The sequence below is a fragment of the Lethenteron reissneri genome, chromosome 48 (genome assembly GCF_015708825.2).
Source record: "Lethenteron reissneri isolate LAM-NWPU_2019-01 chromosome 48, ASM1570882v1, whole genome shotgun sequence".
In the NCBI taxonomy this organism is placed as follows: Eukaryota; Metazoa; Chordata; class Hyperoartia; order Petromyzontiformes; family Petromyzontidae; genus Lethenteron; species Lethenteron reissneri.
In genome coordinates, this window is record NC_083826.1 from 5271576 (window position 1) to 5298712 (window position 27137).

A 27137-nucleotide genomic window follows, 5' to 3' on the forward strand; every position below is an offset into this window, starting at 1 on the left:
CATTCGTCCGTCCCCCTCCGTCGGTTCGTCGCGGCGATCGGACGGCGCACGGCGGACACTGCTCGTGGTGGCGGACCGGAATCGCTCGTCGGAACCGAATCGTGTGAAAGGGAATGCGCCGTGTCCGCTCCTGCTCGGAGATCACCGTGTGCGTGCGTGTACCCCTGTGTGTGTGTTTGTGCGTGTTAACAGCACTTGCCCCCCTAACAGTCTAATGAAGTCTATATGGGGGGATCTTTGTCTTTGTGCGCGTGGGGAGTGGTAACGCAGCGGTTCGTGCGCTCCGCTACGAAACCGGCGACCCGAGTCCCATTCACGTTCGTTTCTACCAACGCCAGGTGACGATCGTCCGAACCGGTCCTGGGCCTCCCCTAGGTCGGCTGAGCCTTAAAAACCAGCACCTCGTGCGGTCTGTAAATCTCGCCGCTCGGGAGACAAAGGGTGCCGGGCGCGTGGTGCCTTTGTCATGCGTGCGTCTTCCTCCGTGACAGGTGTGCAGTCGGGGAGGGAAGCCGCGGCTGAGCTTGGACACGGCAGGATGCAAGCTGATCACGTCACTGGAGGAGTACCAGGGCCTCCTGGATGGAACCCCGGAGAACAAAGGTCAGCGAGGGGACTCCCACGTGCGTGTGTGTGTGTGTGTGCGCACGCGCGCGTGTGCGCGTGTGTGTGTGTGTGTGCGCACGCGCGCGTGTGTTTGTGTGGTGCATCGGCAAAGATCCCCCGTATAGCCTTAGCAGACTGTAGGGGCAAGCGCTGTTAGCGAGCACCTATGAAGGCCGGCACAGCACACGAGGGGGTGGGTGGCCAGCACCACGCCCGACCGCCGTTGTCTCCCCAGTGGCGATGTTTACACACCGCACCAGGTACTTATTTGAGGCCGAGTCGACCTAGGGAGGCCCGGGACCGGTTGAGATAATTGTCACCGGTGTTGGCCGTGAGCGGGAATCGAACCTGGGTCGCAGGGTTCGTAGCGCAGCGTAGCGCTAACCGCTGCACCACCGCTCCCCAGTCATCTCAGTCAGTCGACCCATGGCACCCCCTGGGTCTGCCCCGTGACCTCCTGCCGGCGGGCGTTCGACGCTTCACGTGGCCTCGACGTCCACCTAGCCTGGCACAAGCATCGTGGTGACGTTCACCGCCACTTAGTGCCGAATGGCCGTTGTTGTTGTGTGTGGAGAGCGGCGGTGCAGCGGTTGGCGTGCTCCGCTACGAACCTGGTGGCCCGAGTTCGATTCCCGCTCGCGGCCAATATCGGTGGGCCTCCCATTAGGTCGACTCAGCCTGAAATGAGTACCTGGTGCGGTGTGTAAACATCGCCACTGGGGAGACGAGCAAAACCGGGCGTGGTGCTAGCCACCCACCCCCTCGTGTGCCGTATCAGCCTTCATTGGTGCTCGCTAACAGAACTTGCCCCAACAGTCTGTTCGGGCTACACTGGGTGACGTTTGTTTTTGGTGTGTGTGCGTGTGTGTGCGCACGTGCGGTTGTCTGCGTGCATGTAGCATGTGTTGCGTAGCGTGTGGCTTGTACATGAAGAGCGGTCGCGTGTGCACTATGCGTGTGCCGTGTAACGAAGTGGCAGCACCACGGCATCAATCATTCTCCCGATGAGACTCGATCACCACCGGCTCTCAAGTTGCCCTCCCGAGAGAGGCGGGGGGGGAGGCCCCCACCTCCTCCGATTCGAGTGTCACCCCGTGGCACTTGACCCCAATAGCTGAAACTGAGATTGTGGCTGTGGAGTGTGCGTCACTGTATGACTGTGTGCGAGTGTGTGTGTGTGTGTGTGCGCGTGCATCCGTGTGTGTGTGTGCGCACGCGTGCGTGCATCCGTGTGTGTGTGTGTTCGCGCGCATCCGTGTGTGTGCGTGCATCCGTGTGTGTGCGTGCATCCGTGTGTGTGTGTGCGCGTGTATCCGTGTGTGTGTGTGCGCGTGTATCCGTGTGTGTGTGTGTGCGCGCGCATCCGTGTGTGTGTGTGTGTGCGTGCGCGTGTATCCGTGTGTGTGCGTGCATACATGTGTGTGTGTGTGCGCGTATGTGTGCAGCGGTTAGGACGCCGTACTACGATCCCGGCGACCCGAGTTTGAATCCCCGCTCGTAAGTGCTGGGCCTCCCCTAGGTCAACTCCGGCGTCCAATGATTACCTGGTGCTGTACGTAAACATCGCCACTGGGGAGACGAAGGCGGCCGGGCGTGGTGCTGGCCACCCACCTGACCTCATGTGCCGTGCCGGCCTTCATAGGTGCTCGCTTAACAGCAACTTGCACCAACAGTCTGTGTGGCTATGTTGGGAGGAGGGGTGGGGGGGGATTGTATGTCTGTGTTATTGTGTGAATGCCTCTACATGTTGAAGTGGTGGCATGTGCAGCTCAGCTCGTAGTGGGAGGCGGGCGGGGGGGGGGGGTGTAGGGTGGTATGGGTGGCAGGGTTGGGGCGCGCAGGCGGTTAGAACGCTGTCAGGGCAGCCGTTGTATAAATTATTTATTGGGTTCGTTGCAGCGCACAAAAGATCGTTGTTACGTAGCACGAGCTGGGGGACACGGGGAGAGGGACACGGGGAGAGATTTTCACCTACGGCTACGATGGGGAAATATTTCACGTGGAGATTTTTCGCAGGTGCACTGCTACACGGTCCTCCGATTGGGTTTTTGGGGTCGTGCGGCGAAACGTCGGACGTCCCGCCGCGTGGGCTGTACGTACGTCTACAAAGACAAATATGCCACTCCCCGTGTAGCCTTAACAGACTGTTGGGGAAAGTGCTGTTAGGGGTTCACGAGGGGATGGGTGGCCAGCACCCCTACCCCCCTTTCCTCCCCCGGCCGCCTTTGTCTCCCCAGTGGCGACCGTGCTACTCCGCCGCCGGGCCCCAAAGCCGCGAGACTAACCTTCGACGTCTCCTGACCTCTGACCTTCGACGTCTCTTGACCTCTGACCTCTCCCGTGCCCGCCCGCCCGCTCGTTTCCAGGCAAGCCGTGGCTCTCCTGCCCCACGGCTCACCCCATCATCCTGCGCCACCCCTACGAGAGGGACCAGCTGTTCGCCGCCAGCAAGCCCGAGGCCCAGCATCAGTGGAGCGCCGTGCTGGGCAGCTGCCTGCGTCACCGCAACAACGGTGAGGCCGCGGGGGGCTCCAGGGTACCGCGATCGCGATCGGGTAGCGGCTCCGCGCTGGTGCCGTCCGCCACGTGCGTAGCTCCCAGGTGACCTGCCTGCGGCAATTCATTGTCCACCTGCATGTCGAGCGGGTGGCTCAACGACGATGACGGCGGTGATGTACGGAGGAATAGAAATGTTTGACAGGGTGATGGTGAAGTGTTTATATCCCGTCGGAGATGGGGAGGTGGGGATGGCAGGGGCGTTGGTTCTTGGTTTTGTTCTCCCCGCTGTACGGTACCGTCTCCGCTGGGAGGTTTCCGAGTCCGGCACGTAGGGGGGGGTGGGGTGGAACGTCGAGCGCCGTGCCGCCCAAACCGCACGCGGCCACGACTCTGCCCAAACCGTGTTGCGCGAAGAATCATTCCGCCCCCCCCACCCCACCATTCGTTCATTGAGGTTGAGCAAAGCGTCCCGGATGTAGCGTCCGCCGGAAAGAGGGGGACGGTTCAGAATCTTGTTGCTCGGATTTGGAAACAAAAAAGGGCATTATTAATCATCGGTGCCCATGCTCTGTGTAAAAAACATAACGTGTGACCTTTCGCAAGTTGAGCTGTGCGAATGCGAACCGAGGGAAATGAAAAAGGGGCATTCACTGCTCACATTTTAACGGATTCCTGCCCCCACATTCCTGCCATCGTCGTTGTGCCCACCCCAGCGACTACCCAGCCAGCCGAGGCAAACGCCCGCTCGCCCATCCGCCCAGCAACGCACCCAGCAGACGTAGCCAGCTCGCGAGCCAGTCCCCCGTACAACCAGCCAGGGTCCCCCGTACAACCACTCGCCCACCCACCCCACCCAGCAATACTTCCACCAACCCAGCCACCTACCCACCAATACTAAAGCTAAACCCACAATCGGTCCCCAATCCATCGACGCAGCCAGCCAGCCAAGCCACCCCATAGTTGCCATACAACCCCCACCCTGTACCCCACACGCTTTGTTCCCAGTACCACACAATGCACTGCGTTGTGTGTGGGGGGGGGGGGGGGGGGTGGAGGTGGTGTCGTGAGTGTCACGCTAATTGGCGTGCGGCGAGTTCGTTTTGCCGAGCGAAGGGAGACCGATTTGTATTTTTGGAAAGTGTGGTTTTCGCCCGTGAATACTGCGGCTTTTACGCAACGCGGGAATAATAAAGACTAAATTATCTCGCAACTAAGCAGCAGCAGCAGCAGCCGCAGCAGCAGTAGCAGCAGCCGTGCAGCGCGCTCCCTCTGCACGCGAAGGCATTTGGCGCTGAACCGACGAAAAAACAATTGCGCCCCCGAGCTCTCTGCGGCCCTCTAACATACATGGGGAGGTGTTATCGGCCAATTTAATGAGCGGCTTGCATGTGTGGGGGGGGGGTAAACCGAATTGTTGAGAAGGGATGGGGGGGAGTAGGGGGAGCGGGAGGAGCGCCGCGTTTTCACCAGCAGAGGGCGGTGCAGCACCGACGACAACTCCACCGTTGTCCGCCCCTGCCCCCCCCTGCCCCCCTCCCCCGCGTCTACGCTCCCACGTCTCCTGCTGTCCGCCTACACCCAGCCGCAATGACCGGCCTGGCGAAGTATGGTCCAATCACCCGCACGGTGGAGTCTGTGTGTGTGTGTTTGTGTGTCTGTGTGTGTGTTGTGTCTGTGTGTGTGTCTCTGTGTGTGTCTCTGTTTGTGTGTGTCTCTGTTTGTGTGTGTGTCTCTGTTTGTGTGTATGTCTCTGTTTGTGTGTCTCTGTGTGTGTCTCTGTGTGTCTCTGTGTGTGTATCTGTGTGTCTCTGTGTGTGTATCTGTGTGTGTGTTTGTGTGTGTGTTTGTGTGTGAGCGGTGGTGTAGCGGTTAGCGCTACGCTGCGCTACGAACCCGGCGACCCAGGTTCGATTCCCGCTCACGGTCACCAACGATTATCTGAACTGGTCCTGCCCCCCCCCTCCCCCCCGGTCGACTCGGCCTTAAATGAGTACCTGGTGCGGTGTGTAGTACACGTCGCCACTCTGGGAGACAAAGGCGGCCTGGCGTGGTGCAGGCCCCCCCCCCCTAGTGTGCCGTTCCGGCCTTCGTAGGTGCTCGCTTTACAGCACTTGCCCTAACGGTCTGTCAAGGCTACACGGGGGATCTTCGTCTTTATTTGGGGGGGAGAAGGGGGGGGGGTGGAGGAGGGGGGAAGGCCCCTTAATCCAGCAGTGGAATTGGCAGAGAAGGCCGTACGTGTGGTGATCGTCGCTCGCGGACCCTCACGTCTTGAGCGGCGTTTGGTGTCGCGCGATAAACAGTGAATTCTGCCGAGGGGCAGAATTCACTGTTTACCAATCGGCAGGTGCGAGCAGTGCGTCGCAACTTCAAATAGCCAAAGCGGCGGCGGCGGTGGTGGTGGTGGTGGCTACTATTACTACTACGATACAAATGATCGTTTTCATCAACACGTTTGGTGCGGCCTTCGTGTGTTTGCTTTTCTGAACAGACACAAAATAAATAAATCGACCCACCCCCTCTGCCCCCACAACCAGGATTTGAACCCTCGAACCTCGTGCTCACGGGATGTGCCGTGGTAGTCACCGGAAATGATGTCGGGGGGGGGGGGGGAGGTGCTGGCAATGCTGTGAGCCTGCAACTGGTTTTTTGGAGTTTTCTCATGAATTTTTTTTTTACTTCACTTTCATGACTGCAGGAATTCATATTCTTGGTTCTTTCGGTAAAGTCACTTAAGTAGAAAACCAAAAAATAAAAAAAATGCAATGAAATAAAAATACAAATAAAATAATAAATTTTAAATAATAAAAGCAAAAAACCCACGACGTTTCCATCGCAACACGAGAGCGGTCTCCATCAGGCGGAGAGAAAAGACTTTGTGCTGCGCTGCCCCCCCCCCCCCCGTTCCTGATGGCCTCTTGCGGGAGGAGCTCCCCCGGGCGTCGTTCGCCGGTCTTTGCCTCGCACGGTCGGCTACGTACGGCGCGAAAGAAGTTCAACGTACATACGTACGTCTGACGTTTGGCGCCACGTGCCATGGCCAGGGGGAGGAGGGGAGCTTTTGCGGGAGACCAATTCTGATCCCGGAGAACCTGAAAACGCACGGTTCAGAGCACCGCGGGTACGCGGTACGTGGGTTCAATCGCGAACCCTGACGATGCCTGTCGTCACGTATGTTGATCGGCTTTCGCGTACCGTACGTAGCCAACGGCGCAACAAGTCTCGCCCTGCCTTGCGATGACGTCATCAGCCGCCGCCTCCGAATAAGATCTCATCGTTCGGTGGGCTTTACACGTGAAATGTTCATTTGTGTGTGTGTGTCTCTCTTGCGCGCTCTCTCTCCGTTCGGTGCAGGCCTCTCCGAGCCAGACTCGGTGGAGACCCAGACCTTCTCGGAGGCCGTGCGTCTCTACCGGCAGGACAAGGGCCACTTCTCCACCTGGGACATGTTTTGCGGTAACGAGACGCAGGTAAATGGACAGTCGTCGTCATCATTATCATCGTCGTCGTTGTTATCATTGTCATCGTCGTCGTCGTTATCGTCGTCGGCATTATCATCGTATAATTATCATCATATATAATTACAATACCCTCCCCCTCCTTGCCTCGAATCACTGCACCAGATTGAATTGAATTAAACGGTGACGTCACCCTGATGCTGCTGATCTATTTAAGACCGGAAGCAACAGGAGAGCTTCACCATTCTTGCCCGATGAAGCTGATTGTAATGATCAGCGTAACGTCGGACTACTCAAATTTTAAAATGCTGTTGATTCTCTCTTCAGCACACCGGTGGGCTAAAGAAGTCAATTAATTTGTCCTTTGAAAACGTGACACATTTTTTACTGTTTGGCCGTGTCGGGTGGTGGAGGGTTACGACACATTTATAAATAACGCGATCTGACCCAAAAACCTATATTATGGATTATCATCGTCATCATTGGTCGTGATCAAACCGCCGCTGGGCGAAAGCCTCCCACAATCCGTAGCCAAGTCGAGTATTATTTTTGTTACAGCCACGTGAGATTCCAGGAGGACGGCAGGGTGAGAGCCGTAGTTGTAAGTGAATGGTGGGTGAGTAAGTGGTCATGCTGAGAGCGGTCGGTTTATTTTGTTCAACCAAAATGAGAGACTCTAGAGACGAAGATGAGTGCTGACGATGCTGCGAGTGGTTGTTGTTTAAGTTTCTACTTTTGTTTTAACCAGGTGAGAACTCGGGGGGGGGGGGGGGGGGGGGGGCGGAGTGCGTTATGATTCTCGCTTTGTAAAGAGAGTGACCCCGGGTCCCGTGCCACGGCGGGAGGTCATGCTGCAATTGTGGTCAACGTTGAGACCGTTATAGAGTGACGTTTCTTATCTCATCGAGTATTTCTATATTTCATTTAAAGACTGAGAACAACATACCACTTGGCCCGACATGGTACGCGCGCGGAACGGACAGTCGTGAAGTGTGTCAAGGCCTCTGATTGGTGCAGGGAGGCCTCGAAGGGGATTGGCTAAGGACGGAGAATTAAAATGATTTGGGGAAGAGAAATTCAAACGTGAAAGGATGGGGGAACGGAAGGTGGGCTGGGAGGGGAACGGAAGATGGGCTGGGAACGGAAGGTGGGCTGGGAGGGGAACGGAAGATGGGCTGGGAGGGGAACGGAAGATGGGCTGGGAGGGGAACGGAAGGTGGGCTGGGAGGGGAACGGCAGTGGGCTGGGAGGGGAACGGAAGATGGGCTGGGAGGGGAACGGAAGGTGGGCTGGGAACGGAACGGAAGGTGGGCTGGGAGGGGGAACGGCTGAGAACCGTTGGGTGAGGATTGGTTGAAGGAGAGAGGGTCTAGAAACCTTCCAGGAAGAGGATCTAAAAGGTTGAACAGCAACAAGGGGAAGGGGACGGTTATGGAGAAGACGAAATTGAAACCAGAAGAACCAAAGTCTCCGGGCCTCGGGATAGCGTTGGTATCCACAATAAAGGCGCTTGGTAAAGCAAGGGGGGGGGGGGTTGTCGGCATCGTTACACTTGTGTATAGAGAGAGCCTTCACTCAAGGCTCTTGCTGTTGTTTAGAAAAAAAACGATGACAGAATGGAATGGGGCACCGCCGCGGTGGCGAGATGTTAACTCCCCTCGCCTGGTATGCAGGAGGTCGTGGGTTTGATCCCTGACCCATGCTGCATATTTGGAGTTTGTATTTCTCTCTCTCTCTCCGCGGTGTGACAATGCGTTGTAATTGTGTTCCACGATGCTGTGCTAGGAGCATTCCTACGACTAAACCACATGCGTGTTCTACTCGTTGTTTTGTATCGCTAAAACCCGCCCGTCCTTTAGCGCTGCAACAGCGGCGGCGTGTAGACATGTGGAAAGTATGCGAGTCCGTCACAATACAGAGATTCTTTCGGACGGGGAAAATGTAATGAAGAGAGACGTTTGAGAGCGGATTTGGTGACATTTCGCGATCGGGCGGGGGGCTGGGGGGGGGGGCTAGGGGGGATGAGGGGGGGGGGGCGAATTACGCCTCCATCGGAAAGTTCTTTCTGTCCTTTCCTCTTTCCACCTCTTCTCAAAAATGATGGCGGCGTTCGTGATGGCGGGACGTTAGTGGCCTGCGTTTATCGGGACGTACAATTCCGCCTTTGACGAAGAAGAATGGGGGGGGGGGGGGGGCAGCGGTTTGTCTTGGGAACTCGTGCAGGATTTTCCAAGAATTCGGACCGACTGCCAAAACAGCCATTGGCCGTGTAGGTCATCCCCCCCCACCACAACCCCCACCACCTTCCACACTCCCATAGACCCACAACACACACAGACGCCAGCAGTGTATTCACATGATGAGGGTTTTCTTTTTTTGGGGTTTGAGCGCGTAAATATAAATGTGTCGTTAAACCCGCCCAGCACCCGACCACGTCAACAAAACGTGGCTATTAGTTTACTATTTCGATTTAAAGCTTTCGTGACTGCAGGGATTCATCTTCTTGGTTCTTTCGGTAAAGTCACGTAGAAGGGAAATAATAAAATAATAAAAATTAAACAATCAAATAATTCTCACAACGTTTCGGCCACAACGCAAGCAGCCGTTCTCAGGTGAAGAACACTGTCTTTCCGACAGACCTGTTCTTCACCTGAGGACGGCTGCTTGCATTGTGGCCGAAACGTCGTGAGAATTATTTGATTGTTTAATTTTTATTATTTTATTATTTCCCTTCTACGTGACTTTACCAAAAGAACCAAAAAGAATAATTAGTTTACTACTTCAGCACACCGCTTGTGCGTTGGAGAGTAAACCCACAACTTTTACAATTTGAGTTCCTTAACGTTTCGCTGGCGACGATGACAACAGCTTTTCAGTTTTCTCCGTTTCATTGATTACAACCGGCTTCATCGGGCGACGAGCCAAAATTGTGAAGAAGTCTTCCTGCGTCGCCAATCGCCGTGAGCCTATCGGGCGTTCGCCGAGAATATCGATGGTGGTGATTTTTTAATTTTCGCGGCCCATTGTGTGTCCATGTTTTGGCCGGATGAAGGCCTTCCTCCCGGCCGTTGCCGTGCGATCGAACGTTGCGCCCGACGTTGAGCCCAACGACATTCCACGCTCACCGGGCCGTGCGCGGCGCGTGCGATTCTTGGCCATCCAAATCATATTCTTAGGTTTTTTCGGTAAAGTCACGTAGGTAAAAAAAAAATGAATAAAAGTAAAATAAAAACAAAATAAAAATCACGACGTTTCGGAGGCAACACAAGCCTCCGTCTTCAGGTGGAACCGTCATAGCACGATAGCTGTATCAAGTGATTTTACTTTTATTAATTTTAATTGTATTTTTTTACCTACGTGACTTTACCAAAAAAACCTAAGAATATGAATCCTTGCAGTCACGAAAGCTTCAAATCTAGACATCCAATTCATCTTCGTCGTGGTCGTCTTCTTCTTTACTGCGGGGGAGTTTGGGGGGGGTGGGGAATGGGCGGTGAGACGATCGCCATGCGGCATCGTCTTGCGGCGTCGTCTCGCGGCGTTGGCGGATGATGATCCGCGACCATTGCCCGTCGACAGATCCTGAGCAACCTGGTGATGGAGGAGCTGGTGACGAGCCTGCAGGCCGACATCACTCCCAGGCTCAAAGGGCGACCGCAGGAGAAGCACAGAGCCTGGGCCATGGTGAGATGGAGGAACGCACACGTGTACACACACACGCACGCGCGCGTACACACACACACGCGCGTACACACGCACACGCGCGTATGCGCACGCACGCGCGCACACACACGCACACGCACGCACACGCACGCACACGCACGCACACGCATACACGCACACGCATACACACGCATACACGCACACGCACAAAGACAAAGATCCCCCATATAGCCTTAACAGACTGTAGGGGCAAGTGCTGTTCGCGAGCACCTATGAAGGCCGGCACGGCACACGAGGGGGTGGGTGGCCAGCACCACGCCCGACCGCCTTTGTCTCCCATGTGGCGATGTTTACACACCACACCAGGTACTCATTTGAGGCTGAGTCGACCTAGAGGAGGCCGGGGACCGGTTCAGATAATCGTCACTGGTGTGAGCGGGAATCGAACCCGGGTCGCCGGGTTCATAGCGCAGCGCGCTAACCGCTACACTACCGCACACGCACGCGTACACACACGCTGCAGGTGACGCGCGGTAAACCTCCAGCATGGGTTATTTCTCCAATATCAGTGCGTGACGATGCTTTCACGTTGCGTGTCGGCGGTGTCGCACCGACGTCCCCCCCCCTCTGCCGCACCCCAATTTTCCTCCTGCACGGTATCCACGCCGCAGCCTGCGCTCCGGGGCCCGAGGTTGAAATCGGCAGGATAGTCGGAAGTCGCCCCGTGGCTCGGGGAAGCGCTTCATCCGGCAGTGGATCGGCCACGGCTAACAACAGCGACGACGACAACGATGATGTTGAGACTCAAAAAAAAAAAATCCCCGTGTGCCACCCTTTGCCACCACCGCAGATCTCGTCGGCGGTCTACCGCCTGGTGCAGGAGCAGACGAGCGAGGGCCACGCGGCCCTCCGCCAGGAGTGCCAGGAGATGCGGCCGGCGCTCGAGTCCCTGATCCGGCCGGACCTCGACCAGATCATCTCCTCCAAGGAGCAGGTCGCCGGCAAGATGCGAGGTGACGATGCGGCCGTCGCCGTGAGAGCGGGGACCCAACTCCCCCGGGGTCTTTGCACCCCCCCCCTCCCCCCACGGCTTCAGAAGGCTACCGCCCCCCCGCGTTTCACAGAGAAGAAGGTTATCGCCTTAATGGGCTGTTTGGGGTGGGGGGGTGCGAGTGCTGTTAGCTCGTTGAAGCACCGCCTACGAAGGCCCGGCACTGTGGCACGCGACGAGGTTGGCCGCCTCTGTCCCCCCCTCCCCCCCACCCCCGCCTAAGTGGCGACGGTTACTACACACCGCACCGGGTACTCGTTTGAGGCCGAGTTGACCTAGGGGGAGGCCCCAGGACCGGTGCAGATAGTCGTCGCTGGCGTTGGCCGTGAGCGGGAATCGAACTCGGGTCGCCGGGTTCGTGGTGCGCACACAAAGACAAAGATCCCCCGTGTAGTCTTAACAAGCTGTTGGGGCAAGTGCTGTTAGCTAGTAGCAGCACCTACAAAGGCCGGCACGGCACACGAAGGGGCGGGTGGCCAGCACCACGCCCGGCCGCCTTTGTCTCCCCAGTGGCGATGCTTACACACTGCACCAGGTACTCATTTGAGGCGGAGTCATCCTAGGGGGAGGCCCAGGACCGGTTCTGATAATCGTCACCGGTGTTGGTCGTGAGCGGGGTGGGGATCGTACAACGTAGAACGACGCAATGCCCCGATCCACAAATACGAAGGGGACATCGCGACGATGATGATGACGATACACTCCTCCGCTTGCTCCTGACGCGGTTATCCGGCTTGCCCACCTGAGTGTGAAGTTGTTAGCCGTTGCTCCGCATCTTCGTCAGCGGTACAGAATAAGAAGAAGCGGGGGAGTTTTGTCGCGCATCGCGCTAACCATCGCGCCACCACTCCCCACGCACGCACGAATGCACGCAGGCTTCCTGCAGCCCAAGGTGGACGCGTGCTGCCGGCAGCAAGTGCAGCCCGTGCTGGGGGGGGCGCTGGAGGCGCTCATGGGGTGCGTGAGCGACGGCTTCAGCGAGGGCCGCGGAGTTCTCTCCCGCGAGGTGCAGCACCTCGTCAAGAACACGCAGAACGACGGCGGAGCCAAGCGCCTCGCAGAGGTGGGCGGGGGGAGGGGCACCGGGGGGGGGGCACCTGGGGGGGGGGCACCTGGGGGGGGCAGCTTTATTGGTCCTGACTAACAGAGCCAATGCAGAAGATCCCAGTGTTTTGATCTCCCACTGTTTTGATCTCCCACGCGGCTCGTGGGTCCACCCCTAAGCAACCGTGGTGGCAGCAGATGCGGATGACACCTGACGCACGGAAGGGGCGGAGCGTGTTTCTCAAACGTCTCCGGCAGCGTGCGGGACCAGCGGTCGTCCAGAACGGGGAACGTAGTACGCAATCGTGTCAACGACACGGCGATGATGAGGATGATGATGATGATGGTGGTGATGGTGGTGATGGTGGTGATGGTGGTGATGGTGGTGGTGATGATGAGGATGATGGTGGTGGTGGTGGTGGTGATGATGGTGATGTTGATGGTGATGTTGATGGTGATGTTGATGGTGATGTTGATGGTGATGTTGATGGTGATGTTAATGGTGGTGATGGTGATGATGTTGATGATGATGATACACTGCTCCACGCCGCTCCACACATGCGGTTGTCTCCCGGCGGTCGTTACTCCGCATCTTCGACGTCCGCAGCCGTCCGGAAGAAGACGACGACGACGACGACTTACCGGCAACAGTCCGTTACGGCGACACGGTGTGGTTGGTGGGTGGTGGTCACCTCTTGTGTCTCTGCGCGTGCAGTACGTGGAGAAGCTGGCCATGGCGCCGTCCGACCCGGTGAAGATGCTGCCGTGCGACGAAAAGGTGGAGAGGCTGAAGGCGCAGCTCGCAGATCTCAAGCAGCGCGTCGACTTCTCGTCGTCCGACGCGCTCATCCACAGGGGCCAGACGCTCGTCCAGGAGGTGGCGCCACGCACACACAAAGACACACGCGCGCAGACAGACGCACACACGCACTGCTACACAAAGACAAAGATCCCCCGTGTAGCCTGAACAGGCGGTTGGGGCAAGCGAGCAGCCGGGGCCCCCTCGTGTGCCACAGTGCCGGCCTTCATCGGTGCTACTCGCCAACAGCACTTGCCCCAACAGCCTGTTAAGACTATATGGGGATCTTTGTCTTGCGTATGACGTGCACCCGCCCACCTGTGTGTGTGTACGTATGTGATGGTGTACATGTGCTTGTGTGTGTGCGTGTACGTCATGGTGTGTGTGCGCACGTGACTGTGTGTGTGTGTGCGCGTGTGACTGTGTGTGCGCGCGTACGTGACTGTGTGTGCGCGCGTGTGACTGTGTGTGCGCGCGTGTGACTGTGTGTGTGCGCGCGTGTGACTGTGTGTGTGCGCGCGTGTGACTGTGTGTGTGCGCGCGTGTGACTGTGTGCGCGCGTGTGACTGTGTGTGTGTGTGTGACTGTGTGACTGTGTGTGTATGTGTGTACATGACTGTGTGTGTGTACACGCGTGTGACTGTGTGTGTATGTGTGTACATGACTGTGTGTGTGTACACGCGTGTGACTGTGTGTGTATGTGTGTACATGACTGTGTGTGTGTACACGCGTGTGACTGTGTGTGTATGTGTGTACATGACTGTGTGTGTGCGCGCGCGTGTGGCTGTGTGTGTGTGTGCGCGCGTGTGACTGTGTGTGTGTGTGTGCACGCGTGTGACTGTGTGTGTGTGTGCGCGTGTGACTGTGTGTGTGTGCGCGTGTGACTGTGTGTGTGTGCGTGTGTGTATGTATGTGTGTGTGTGCGTGTGTGTATGTGTGTACATGACTGTGTGACTGTGCGCGTGTGACTGTGTGTGTGTGCGTGTGTGTATGTATGTGTGTGTGTGCGTGTGTGTATGTGTGTACATGACTGTGTGACTGTGTGTGTACATGACTGTGTGACTGTGTGTGTACATGACTGTGTGACTGTGTGTGTACATGACTGTGTGTGTGTGTGTACATGACTGCGTGTGTGTGTGTACATGACTGTGTGTGTGTGCGTGTGTGTGACTGTGTGACTGTGTGTGTGCGACTGTGTGTGTGTGTGCGCGCGTGTCTCTGAGCAGCTGCTGGACGACGCGGTGTACACCTTTGAGCGTTACCTGCACCAGAGCCTCGCCCCCGAGGCCACACCGACCCCCGTGCCCACCGCCGCCCAGCGCGCCCTCGAGCGCGTCCTCAAGGTGAGCGCACGCCCGGTGTGCAGGCGGCGAGACTGCACCGGGCCCTGTGCGCCAGGCTGCGAAGAGAGAGAGATGTTAGACAGAAGGTTCTAGATTTGAAGCTTTCGTGACGGCAAGGATTCATATTCTTAGGTTTTTTCGGTAAAGTCACGTAGGTAGATTTTTATTTTATTTGTATTTTACTTTGATTCATTTTAATTTTTTACCTACGTGACCTTACCGAAAAAACCTAAGAATAGACAGAAGGTGTCCGTCTCCCCCCGTGTGTAATTCCTTGCACCAGAGTCCGTGCCAAGTTTAGTTTAACACGCAAGCTTTCGCGACCAAAATCATCCATAAGAGGTCTTTTATTGGGTTAGATCGCGTAAATGTATAAATGTGTCGGTAAACCCGCCACCACCCGACACAGCCAACTAGTAAGGGTTGTCACGTAGACAGAACGTGCCAATTCGTCACTAGTACAGCACACCGGTTGTATGTTTGAGAGCCAAACCACAACATTTACAATCTGAGTACGACGTTTCGCCAGTAATTACAACTAGCTTCTTCAGGCGATAGCCACAAATCTGGCCTGTTAAGGCTCTCCAACACACTGATGTGCTGTACTAGTATAGTACACTACACACTACACTATACACTACACACTAGTGCTGTACTAGTATAGTACACTATACACTACACACTAGTGCTGTACTAGTATAGTACACTATACACTACACTATACACTACACTATACACTAGTGCTGTACTAGTATACTACACTATACACTACACTATACACTACACTATACACTAGTGCTGTGCTAGTATAGTACACTATACACTACACTATACACTACACTATACACTAGTGCTGTACTAGTGTAGTACACTATATACTACACTATACACTACACTATACACTACACACTAGTGCTGTACTAGTATACTACACTATACACTACACTATACACTACACACTAGTGCTGTACTAGTACACTACACTATACACTACACTATACTCTACACTATACACTACACTATACACTACAATATACACTAGTGCTGTACTAGTATAGTACCCTATACACTACACTATACACTACACTATTATACACTACACACTAGTGCTGTACTAGTATAGTACTCTATACACTACACTATACACTACACTATACACTACACTACACTATACACTACACTACACACTAGTGCTGTACTAGTATAGTACACTATACACTACACACTAGTGCTGTACTAGTATAGTACACTATACACTATACACTACACTATACACTACACTATACACTACACACTAGTGCTGTACTAGTGACGAATTGGCCACGTTCTGTTTACGTGACAACCCTTTGCTCGGTTGCTGGCGGGTTTAACGGCACGTTTATATATTTACGCGATAGTTTAACCGTGTTTTGTGCTGTGCGATGTGTGATGAGTAACTCGATGCAAATTGTTCCCCTGCCCCCCCCCCTGCCCCCCCCTGCCCCCACCACCACTGCCCCCCCCCCCACCCCAGAAATACGACTACGACAGCAGCACCACCCGCAAGAGGTTCTTCCGTGACGCTCTGCTGCAGATCACCGCTCCCTACCTCTTCGCTTCGCTCGGACCCAGCTGCAAACCGGTGCGTGGTGGTGTTGATGGAGGGGGGGGGGGCTGTGGGAGGGGGGCCGAGGGGGTTGGGTGCCCCCCCCCCACTTGACGTAAAAGGGACGTTACGTTACATACGGCACGCGCAAGTCTCCTTGTCGCTACTACGATTGTTTGTTTATTGTATTAGTGTTGTTAAGTTACGTCGGGTGGCTGATGGCTGGATACTCCGATGGTTCCCTTCCACGTGTTGAGAATGTTTACCTCTTTTTACTCCATCGCAATTTAAACGTCGTCATCATCGCACCCCCCAACCACCACCACTGTGAAAACTCGGCCAGGACCCTTCCGAAAAAGAGTCCCGAGACGTGGTGTGGGGGGGTGGGGTTGGTGGGGGAGGGGGGAGGGGGAAGGGGGGTGGGGGGGAGGCCTTCCTGCGCGAACGTGGGGAGAAAACGGAACGCTTTTCCAGCCGTGAAAATGAGAATCGGTCCGTCCATGTGACTAACATTGCAATCGCCACGGTGGTCATCTCCCGCTCGTTCACCACCACCCCCTCCTCCTCACCCCCCCCCTCCTCCTCACCCCCCCCCCTCCTCCTCACCCCCCCCCCCTCCTCACCCCCCCCCCTCCTCACCCCCCCCCCCTCCTCCTCACCCACCCCACTCCTCCTCACCCCCCCCCCTGCAGGAGCTGCCGCGCTACGAAGAGACCATCTTCGAGGACCACTCGCGCGTGGTGCGCGTGGAGAACGTCTACGAGGAGATCCTCCTGCAGTCGCTCTCCAAGGACATCTTCCAAGGTACCGTCGAGCCTCCTGCCAGCAGCGAGCGCCAAACGCGTCCTACAATCCTACAACAGGGGGGGGGAGGGGGGGCGGGAGTGGGGGGGGGCTCATGATGGCCGTGTCGAAGACACCCGACTGAGCCGGCACCGTCAAGATGCTCGGTTTTTCACGCGCTGTTGATCGGTGTCGCTCTCTCGCTCTCTTTTTCTCGTGGGATTCATGATGGCCGTGTCGGGGATGTTGAGATCCCGGGTTTTGGAAGTCCTTGGGTTTGGGTCGCAATCCCAGGAGTTTCCACGCTGGCCGTGTCGGAGACGCTCAGCCAGCAGTGCGGAGGTCAAGCCGTGGGTCTGGGTGTCTCCCCGTCTTTCTGTCACGGGGTACAATAATGGCCAACGTTCCCCCTGTACCCTCCCTCTCCCTCCCATCTCTCAAACGCAGTGGTGAAGGCGGCGGCCGTGCAGAGCCGACACAACCTGTACCGCGACAGCATCGTGTTCGTGGGCGACGGCGACCTCAACCTCGCCGCGCTGGCCGACGACCCCAACATCGACTGGAGGGCCATCCTGGCCGGCCAGGCCTCTCCTCCGGGCGCCGGCACCGCCGCCACCGACGGCCGTCGCGCCGTCCCCGAGAAGAAGGCGCGCAAGCAGCTGCTGAGCGCCGCCGCCGACGGCGAGAAGCCGGCGGCCGAAGCGGGCGACGCCGCGGACGGGGTCAAGGCCGCGAAGACGCGGGACGTCCTCTTCGTGGAGATGACGCTCGTGGAGAACAAGGCGGCCGCGGCGGCGGCGGCGGCGGCGGCGGTGCCGGCGGCGGACGGAAACGTCAACGCCAACAACCGGACCGCCGGTACCGAGACGGCGGTGGCGGCAGCGGCGGCGACGGTGGCGTGTGGTAGCGCTGTGGCTGAGCCGGCGGAGGTGGTGACCAAGGAGGTTGAGGAGGAGGCGGCGAAGGAGGAGGTGAAGGACGAGGTGAAGGACGAGGTGAAGGACGAGGTGAAGGACGAGGTGAAGGACGAGGTGAAGGACGAGGTGAAGGACGAGGTGAAGGAGGAGGAGGAAGTGAAGGAGGAGGTGAACGAGAAGGAGGAGGTGAACGAGAAGGAGGAGGTGAACGAGAAGGAGGAGGTGAAGGAGAAGGAGGACGTGAAGGAGGAAGCAAAGGAGGAGGAGGAGGAGGCAGAGGCACGGCCCACGCGGCCGGAGGACGAGCGAGGCGTCGCAGAGGCGAAGCCCGACGCGGCAGATTCGGGCAGCGGCGCTCCTGCGTCGCCCGTCAAAGATGCCGGCGAGGCGGCCGATGGCGGCGGTGACGCCGACACAGCTGCCGACGACGGTGGAAACCCCGCGAAGGGGAAGCCTGCCGACGGAAATGATTGGGGGCCGAGCAAAGGTGACGATGATGCCGACGACGACGAAGATCACGCGCGGATGCTCGCGGCCTGCCGTCAAGGAGATCGACGACGCCATCCTGGAGGCTCAGCCCGCCGCCGAGGATTCTGGGATCTCGTCTCCAGTCGCGGAGAAGCAAGAGGGGGGCGCGGCGTTCGCGCCGGAAGCCGAGCCGCAGCTCCCGCTGCTGCAGCTGGCGAGCGAGGGGGAATCCGGCATCGTAGAGGAGGAGCAGCAGGAGCAGCAGCAGCAGCAGCAGGAGCAGCAGCAGCAGCAGCAGGATGAGGAGGATGTGACGGAAGGGAGCAAAGCCGATGGGAGCGTGGAGAAGTCGTCGGTGCCGGCGTGCGGGCCCGACGTGGAGAGGGGGGCGGCCGGGATGTTTGACCGGCACTCGAACGGCTTCGAGGAGAGGGAGCCAGTGTTCGTGTGACCCTCCGCGCGACGGAGACGAACCCCGCCGACGACGCATTTTAATAAAATAAATACGCGCGCGCACACGCGTGTACGTGCCCGCTTATCACACAAAAAACAAAAAACTAAAAAACATTTTACGCACGGAGTGGGAAGGCTGTAACATTCTGCGGCGCGATGGGGAGGATGACGAGGAGGGATGACGTCTGGTGTTCTGCCAAGGCCGCCCTTGTGTAAAGTGCGGGGAAGACGGCCAGTTCTGTCCTGTCTGCGATCACGTACTTAGCATCCATCCCATTCGCACGCGCGACGTGCGGCACTCGCTCCCCTGACGTCGCTCTCAACGCATCGTTCGGGGGCTACGTTTCGCCTCCCCACCCCCGCAAAAGACCTTGTAACACGGTGGTGGCGGGTAAAGTGGCGGCGACAGCCACGCTCCACCCTGAGGCCCCCGCCCGCTGCGGCCTCCGATAAGGCCCGTGCGCCGCTACAGGAAATCCTGCCCAAAGAAAGAGTTTATCGTGGTGGGGAAAGGGGGGGTGGGCGTTGATGAGTCATCGCTGGGGGGGGTTGCGGGGCGAGGTTGGCCGGGGGGGGGGGGACCTCGGCCCCCCTCCCCCTGCCGAGCGCCGTCCGTTCCTTCGCGACGGCGCCCGTTCGCGCTCGGTCGCACCTCCAGAATCCGGCCGACACCAATCTGTCGATGGAAGACTCCGCCAACCCCCCCCCCCCCCGGTGGTCTTGGGAAGGGGGGCGGTGGTTTGGCCGCGTGTCTGGGGGGGGTGGTTTGTCTTGTTTTTATTACTATGGCAGGGTTTGTGTAATCCGCTGAATTTTAGCTTTAGTTTTTTTTTTAAGTTTTAAATTAAACTGCGGTCACGGTCACCGTAACTCTGCATGCGTAGAGGGGTTTCTGCTTGTCCAACCCCCCGCCGTTTCACACCCCCCCCCCCCACCCCCGTCGTGGGGGACAGCTCATCCGGCATTGGCGCACACGAATTGGGGTGGGGGGGGGCAGCGGTGGACGTATGTTGAACTTCTTTTGCACCATACGTAGGCAACCGTGCTAAATCGTGAGGTGGCGGGGTTGGGAGGTAAGGACAACAAACGAAAACGCAAAAAGCAGTTCTCAAGAAATGAGTTTTCAATCCTGCATTTTAAAATGCATCGCGAGGGGGCACTGAAGCGAGAGATCGGCCTTGGCCAATGGCACGAGAGGCCCGAGCTGTCAGGAGGCAAAGTGACCAATCGGAGGTGCAGCCCTCCGATTGGTCACACACTAGCCAATCGGATACCATGAACTTGCCCCGACACTAACAAACTAACCGGATGATAGAAACTTGCTCTAACACGAGCCAACTAGCCAACTGGGTACGAGCAACAGGCCCTTACACTAACAGACTAGCCAATTAGATCATACCCCTAACACTAACAGACTAGCCAATCGGATTGCTAGAGCAACTGTCCCTAAAAACTGAGCAACCGGACCGTGGCCCGACCTTTCTAGCACAAACAAAACTAGCCAATCGGATTGTAGCCCAAAGCTTAACTCTAATCTCACTCGCCAACGAAACCCTTCAACGCTTAACCAGACTGACAAATCTGACACTAACACCACCCATAACCCTTAACCACACTAACCAATCGGACACTAACTCCACACCTGACCTTTGACCTGTCGTTCCTGTCTCGTGGGTTGGTTGGGGTGCCCTGGTGGCAACATGTTGACTACCTCGCCTGGAATACACGAGGTCGTGGGTTCGATCCCGACCCTGACACCTCTTTATTTTGAGTTTGCCTGTTCCCTCTCCCCGTTCAGTCGAATCGACGTGCGTTTAGAATATCTGGCTGCTATGAATTTCCACAGAAGCCCACTTCGTTGGGCTATCATTTGTGGCCAGGTCACTTCTGAAACACCCGTAAAAACAACGTTTTTCACTATAAATCCTTTATATGCGTGGTGGCTAGAGTCCTCTCGTCCTCTGGCTTGAGATGGCTGCCACCTATGGGTCAGATGATTGCATGGCAGAATTAAGCAATTGGTAATTAAATATAATTTTTTTTTCCCTAAAAGGTGTAAAATTTGAGAAAAAAATTTCACGAACATTAATTGTCACGCACAACGAGTCTGTGTGCAAAATGGCAGCTCGATTGGATCACGGGAAGTGGGTTAGAAAACGACCGAAAGATTTGCACGGTCGTAAGCAAGCAAGCGCGCAAGTGAACTTAATATAAAGGATTTAAAAATGAAAATAGTTTATCGTTGGTAGGTTTCCCCGTCGCACTTTTCACCTAGTGTTAGGTGGGGGGGTGGGGGTTGTTTGACCATACTTCGCCACGCTGGTCAATGCGGGTTTGGCGTAGGCGGTTAGCGGCTGTGCCCTCTTGCTGCCCTGCGCAATGCCCTTAGCGAGCACCTGTGCGTCGGTAGATGCCGCTGGGGGTTTATCGCGGCGGTCCGTAACTCCGCCGCCTCCGACCGAGATGACGATCACCTGCCCAGGGTGGAAGAAAAGACGCTCGGAATAGGTTTTACCCCTTGTTGGCAATAAAAAACAGGTGTTGAGATGTTGCTCAAATGGATGATAACCTTTCGCAAGGAGGGTCGTGTACCTGCTCTGATAGTGCGCGAGTGTTTGCACGTTCGGTGCAGGTACGTGTGGTTGATGCAGACGCGATTCCTTGCAAAAGGTTTCTGTTTGGCGTTTGAGCATCTTAAACACCTCCTATTTTATTGCCAGAAACGGTAAAAAAAAAAAACCTATTCTTATTTTTTCACACTTTGATACTGGCCAAAAAAAAAGTCCCATTTTGTGGAAGAGTAGGCCCAAACACACCCTCTCGTGGTGGTTGTGGTCCCCTCTCCAACGGCGGCATTGAGAGCAGGCAGTTTTCAGGGCTGCACCTCTACATTTCCGGAGAGACGTTACAGAGAGTGCCGATGGTATATTGATCAATTGAATAAATGGTATTCACGGTGCTGTAATCGAGCGTTGTCAACAGAGTTGCGTGTTCGCGCGTTTGTTTTAGTTTTATCCGCGATGGGCAGTTGTTTTGTCGTTGCCAAGCCGCCCGACGTCCCGCTTGCTACGTCGCATTCACAAACTACATCTTGCGTCCACACACACGAGGATTTGTTTGGGTTCGATCGCGTAAATATGAAATGTGTCGTCAAACCCGCCACCACCCGACACGGCCAATTAATTGTAGCGGTTTGTCACTCAATTGGCTGTGGTCGTGTGCTGGCGGGTTTGACGACACGTTAATATTCACGCGATCGAACCTCAAAAAAAACCCTCCTTGTGGATGTTGGTCGGGAAAGCCTCGCTACGCGTTTGCAAACTGACGTGTTGCGTGTATCCCACGTCCGGGACGATCCAATTTCTAGATTCCCCCGTGAACTTCTCAGTACGGTCAGTATTGTGATGCGCGTTACTGCTGCCAACGCGGGGCGGTGATACGACCGTCGTGCTCGAATTTAAAAATGCTGTGCGAGTGCTCAACTGGTAACCAAAATTGGCACGTTTTTATTTGCGTAACGAACATCGCTCGTTAGCCGTGTTGGGTGGTGGCGGGTTTAACGACACATTTAATTTTACGCGATCCAACCCCCCCCCCCCCCCCCCTCCACAAGAAACAAAAAACGCATGTGGATAACCGTTCGGGGCAATCCGTTTATGATGCCCCACAGATTCTTTATGATGGGGGGGCCCCTTCTGCTTTCATGCAAGCACGTGGCTGGTGACCAGAGTCCGTGCCGTTGGATTGGCGCGAGCCACTTTCCACCCTCTGCCCCCTCGCCAACTGGATTGTGCCCCCACATGAGATGTCGACCACCTCGCCTGGCCGCGCAGAGGGGGTCGTGGGTTCGATCCCAAACCGGACGCCTGTGCATTTGGAGTTTGCGTGTCCTCTCTCTCTCCCAGTGGTCGTGTGGATTTTTTTCTCCGGGTCCTCCGCTTTCTAATCCCGCCACGTTTGAGAATCGATGTGCCTTTCGAGTAGTTTGTCTGCTGCTATGAATGTCCACGTCATGATCAGCCGGCTCTGTTGGGGGGGGGGGGGGGGTATATCATTCGCGTTGACCGGGTCTGTTCAGAAAAAGAGCTACACACCTCGACGGGCCTTAACCTGGTAAAATTTTTAAAAATAGTTAACAGCTTTATCGTTTAATCCACCACCACCTCCACCACCCCCCCGAACTTAACCCAACTGGGTTGTGTGCCATACGGCGGTGCAGCACGGAATCGCGCGTGGGTACACGACCAAGCCACGGCACGGTCGACAGCGATGATGATGATGACGACGACGACGACACCATCGTCGTCGTTGTCCATGACAATGACGACGATGACATCATCGTCGTCTATGACAATGACGACAACATCATCATCGTCTTTCTTCGCTGTCGCGCGCCGTCGAATGAACGTTGTGGGCAAGCCGTGCACCCACCGGGCCCGGGCAGTGTTGGACAAAGTGTGCACAGTATCATCACGCAGAGACGTTTTTACACACACACACACACACGCGCGCATACAAAATATATTTAGCCGGTGAATTGGGCGTCGGTGGGAGACGGAGGCTGCGAAAATAACATCGGCGTTTTCTCGTCGTCTTCATGATTTCTCCCGATTTTGTAAAAAATATATAAAAGGGGGGGGGGGGGTGTATCTACAAATGGATCGCCCCGCGTTCTCAGCACGCCTCTGTTGGCATCCACGCCGTCGCCCGCCCTCGTCGCTTCTCTCCGTCCGGAGGCAGCCGTTCGTGGCCTGGACACGGGGTGGTGGTGGTGGGTAACGCGAGCCGTCGTGCGGCGCCCAAGAGGTTCTTGAGTCGCCGGCAAAGCGCCGACGAGACAAAACCCTCTCGCGGTGACCCCTCCCGGTTTCGGAGGTTTCGTCGGAGGGTCGCGCGCGCGCCGTGTTTGTCTTCCCAGCAACCGCGGACGATGACGACGACGCCGCCGATGGCATTTTTTGTTTTTTTTGGTGGCCGGAACGAACTGCGATCGTCAGCCGCTCACTCTCTCTCTCTAAAAAAAAAGATGTATGTTATTATTATTTTATTATTGTTCTTGTTGTCGTTATTTCATTTCAATCGCTTTTCATGTCGGAAAAAATATATATCTGTACGTTTAGCCGCGAATGTGTGTGTGGGTATTTTTTGTTTAGCCTGCGGTGGAGATACACTGATGTCCACTTGTCAGTGGCCGTGGCATGGTTGGTAACGGGCCCTGGTGCAAGGAATTATATTGGGGGGGGGGGACCCCCATCCAATTTCCCTGAGCCCCCTTCACACCTTTAGTCCGTGGGATGGGGGCCCGGTCACATGGTGAGTTTAATGGGACTCTATGCAAGTTGCAAGTCCATGGGTTCTGTGCAAGTCTAATGGTCCCCCACCAGGCCTGGCACTCAGTCGCAGCGGGTGGGGTGGTGGGGGGGGGGGGCAGTCGCAGCCGATTGTTGTGAGCGCCACCATCGCGGTGACCTCGGGTGGTGCCAAAGGGACATTTGTTGGTGCAGTGCCCCACCCTGGCTGGCACCAGCCTTGTGGTCCACTTTGCAGGACTAATTGGAGGGTTCGGTGTCGTCACGTAGATGACATGGGGCCCAAGATTTTAAATTCCTCTACCCCCCGCCCCCGCGCCGCCCATCCGATGTTCGGAGGCCCCCGACGCGTCGATACCCCCCCCCCCCCGCCCTTCCGTGGCCCATGGTGCCACCGGTGCAGTTGCACCGCCTGCACACTCGCTGGCTCTGCGCCACCCTGTTGTTCCGAAAAACCCCGGGCGGGCGTGCCAGGCGGAAACAACAAAATCAAAACAAAAAGCCAGGCTGGGTTTCAGACACGCACACCAGCCCCCCCAGGTTGGGGCCTCGGTCGCTGGGAGTTTCACAAACTGGTGTTGGCAAGTGGCTTTATCTCAATAAGTTGTGGCTTCGCATGCCGGGGGCCTGGATGTTGTGAAGCGAGGTTCTGGCGGTAACGCCGCGACATTGTTGTGCGGCGGTGGCGACGGCGACCTGCCGGGTTTTGCGGCACTTGTTATCGGATTTTAATATTTTTGTTGTTGTAATGCGTTGCACTGGTACCTGCTTTGTTACTCTCTTATCGATGTGTGTAAAGTAAAACAAAAACCTAACACGTCCAATGATTACGGACGCCCACAGCGGCGTTAATGGGGTCAGCGTGCTGGATTTGCAATCCAGAGTTCGCCGGTTTGATTCTATATCTCCCGGCGCGGTGGTGGAAAACAATGGAACACGTTTCTTAAATACCCCCCCGACACACACACAACCCGAACAAACAACGGATGGGTACAGCCGCATTTCAGTCGATCGGCAGCATCGCGTGTGGGGGGGGAGAGGCGGGGAGGTACACTGTGCGTGCTCCCCACCGCTTCCGAGATTTCTGGCCCTGCGTGAAAGAGGAGGCCAAGATTGTATGCCCCGCCATCCAGAGCGGGGGCCCGTCCAGGAGCTCCCTCCTCGAGCAGTTGCAGGGCTGCACCTTTGACTCGTCTAAGGACAGTCGCCACCATTCGTGGCTTCGCTGGATGGGATGCCCTGTCCACATTTCCATTTCTCTCTTATCGATGTAAAGTAAAACAAATACCAATTATATTCGCCAGCCTTCCTTGCTTAGAACAATCAAAAGCAGCTTTGTTGCCGTATTCATGTACAGAATAAAAATCAAAAGTATAACAATCAAAAGTATAAATGCTGTTGCTGTCATCGCCGCGGTAACTGGCTGGGATTTTTGTTTTGTGTTTTTGTTTTGTGGTGGTGGTGTGTATCGTGCCGCGGCTGCGCTTACGAGGATTGGTGAAGCTTCCAATAAACCAAATTTGTCTCAAACTTTCAGATCGACCGGTTGGCTTCTTGCAGAGATTTCTCGTGGCTGCAGCACTAAGTACGAAACGTCTCTCATCTTCGTCAAGCCCCCCAAGTGCCGGATTAAGCTAGTGCGGGGCCTGTAGCATATGTTATAAAGTGGCCTTAAATAGAAAAAAAACGTAAATATTGAAACAATATTTTTTATCTTCTTAGTTCTTTCGGTAAAGTCACGTAGAAGGGAGATAATAAAATAATAAAAATAAAACATAACATGCAATTCTCACGACGTTTCGGCCACAACGCAGGCAGCCGTCCTCAAGTGAATAACAGGTCTGTCGGAAAGACAGCGTCTTTGTTTTATTTTTATTATTTTATTATTTCCCTTCTACGTGACTTTACCGAAAGAACCAAGAAGATGAATCCCTGCAGTCACGAAAGCTTTAAATCTAAAAAAAAAATTTTACTTGCATAGTAAAGTAATTGTATTTTTTCATTTGCTATACAGCCAGGTAATACGACAAATCGCTAACCTTACACACCCAGTCGTTCATAAAAGTTGAAGGCGGTGTAGTACTATAGTAATAGAGTGCAGAATCACCAAACCGGAATTGATAGCTTGAAAGCATTTAGTGCGGGGCCTGTAGCATTATGTAGCTTCTTGTGCTACGAGGATATAATCCGGCACTGCCCCCTCCCCCAATGGTTGTAGGGTCAAGTGCAGTCTCCCGACTCCAACTATTGTACCAGGTAAGGTACCTAGCTGAGCTCCGTAGCTCTTTTTCAGAAGCGAGCCGGCCACAAACGACAGGCTGCCACCGAAGTGGCTCATCGATGTGGAAATGTATCGCAGCCAAATATTCTCAACGCGTGCGTCGTCGCGATTCTAAACGTGGCAGGGGGAAAAAACCCGGACAAATCCACGCGACCATGGGGAGAGACACCGTAAACTCCAAATATGGAGCAGGCGTCTGGGTTGGGATCGAACTCACGTCCTCCTGTATACCAGGCGAGGGAGTTAACATCTCCTAGCCACCGTGATGATGATGAGAGAGAGACCCGCAAACTCCAAATATACAACAGGCGTCTGGGTTGGGATCGAACCCACGACCTCCTGCATGCATACCAGGCGAGGGAGTTAACATCTCCTAGCCACCGTGATGATGATGATGATGAAAGAGAGACACGCAAACCACAAATATACAGCAACAGGCGTCTGGGTTGGGATCGAACCCACGACCTCCTATACACCAGGCGAGGTAGTTAACATCTAGCCACCGCCGCACCCATTCTGATTATCGTCCAATCTGTCTTGCTGGCCTCTTTATGTTCCTACAAAGGGCCATTGTAGCCTGTTATATATTTCTCTCTTATAATCCCACACACGCGGTGCTGTTTGTACGTACGCTGAGCTTCGTTCGCACCGTACGTAGCCAACCGTGCGTTTTGTTTTTAAATAACTACAAGGAACCGTCATTCGGCACAGTTGCTACTTGCGCGATTCTCAAAAGCACCGGGCCATCACGATGCGATACGTTTCAAAAGACGGATCGAGTCTGCCACTAGGGGGGGTGGGGGGGACGGTGTTGCCCCGGGTCATCCCAATTGAGAGCAAGTCGCTGTCAAATTTTTCTCTCTTCAAATTTGCCAAAT

At 55.6% G+C, this 27137-nt stretch overlaps 1 protein-coding gene across 1 annotated transcript in view; it reads left to right on the top strand.

The window, feature by feature from the left end:
* LOC133354616 (protein Niban 2-like) overlaps positions 1-25502 on the top strand; it is a 76722-nt gene extending 51220 nt beyond the window's left edge. The window contains exons 4-14 of the mRNA XM_061571605.1: positions 492-603; positions 2973-3119; positions 6460-6575; positions 10143-10247; positions 11077-11239; positions 12153-12340; positions 13037-13198; positions 14347-14463; positions 15977-16084; positions 16741-16852; positions 17279-25502. Of these exons, the coding sequence (XP_061427589.1) occupies positions 492-603; positions 2973-3119; positions 6460-6575; positions 10143-10247; positions 11077-11239; positions 12153-12340; positions 13037-13198; positions 14347-14463; positions 15977-16084; positions 16741-16852; positions 17279-18519 (2571 nt within the window). The 3' untranslated portion in view covers positions 18520-25502. The remainder of the gene's footprint in view (positions 1-491; positions 604-2972; positions 3120-6459; positions 6576-10142; positions 10248-11076; positions 11240-12152; positions 12341-13036; positions 13199-14346; positions 14464-15976; positions 16085-16740; positions 16853-17278) is intronic.
* The last annotated feature ends 1635 nt before the right edge of the window (positions 25503-27137 follow it).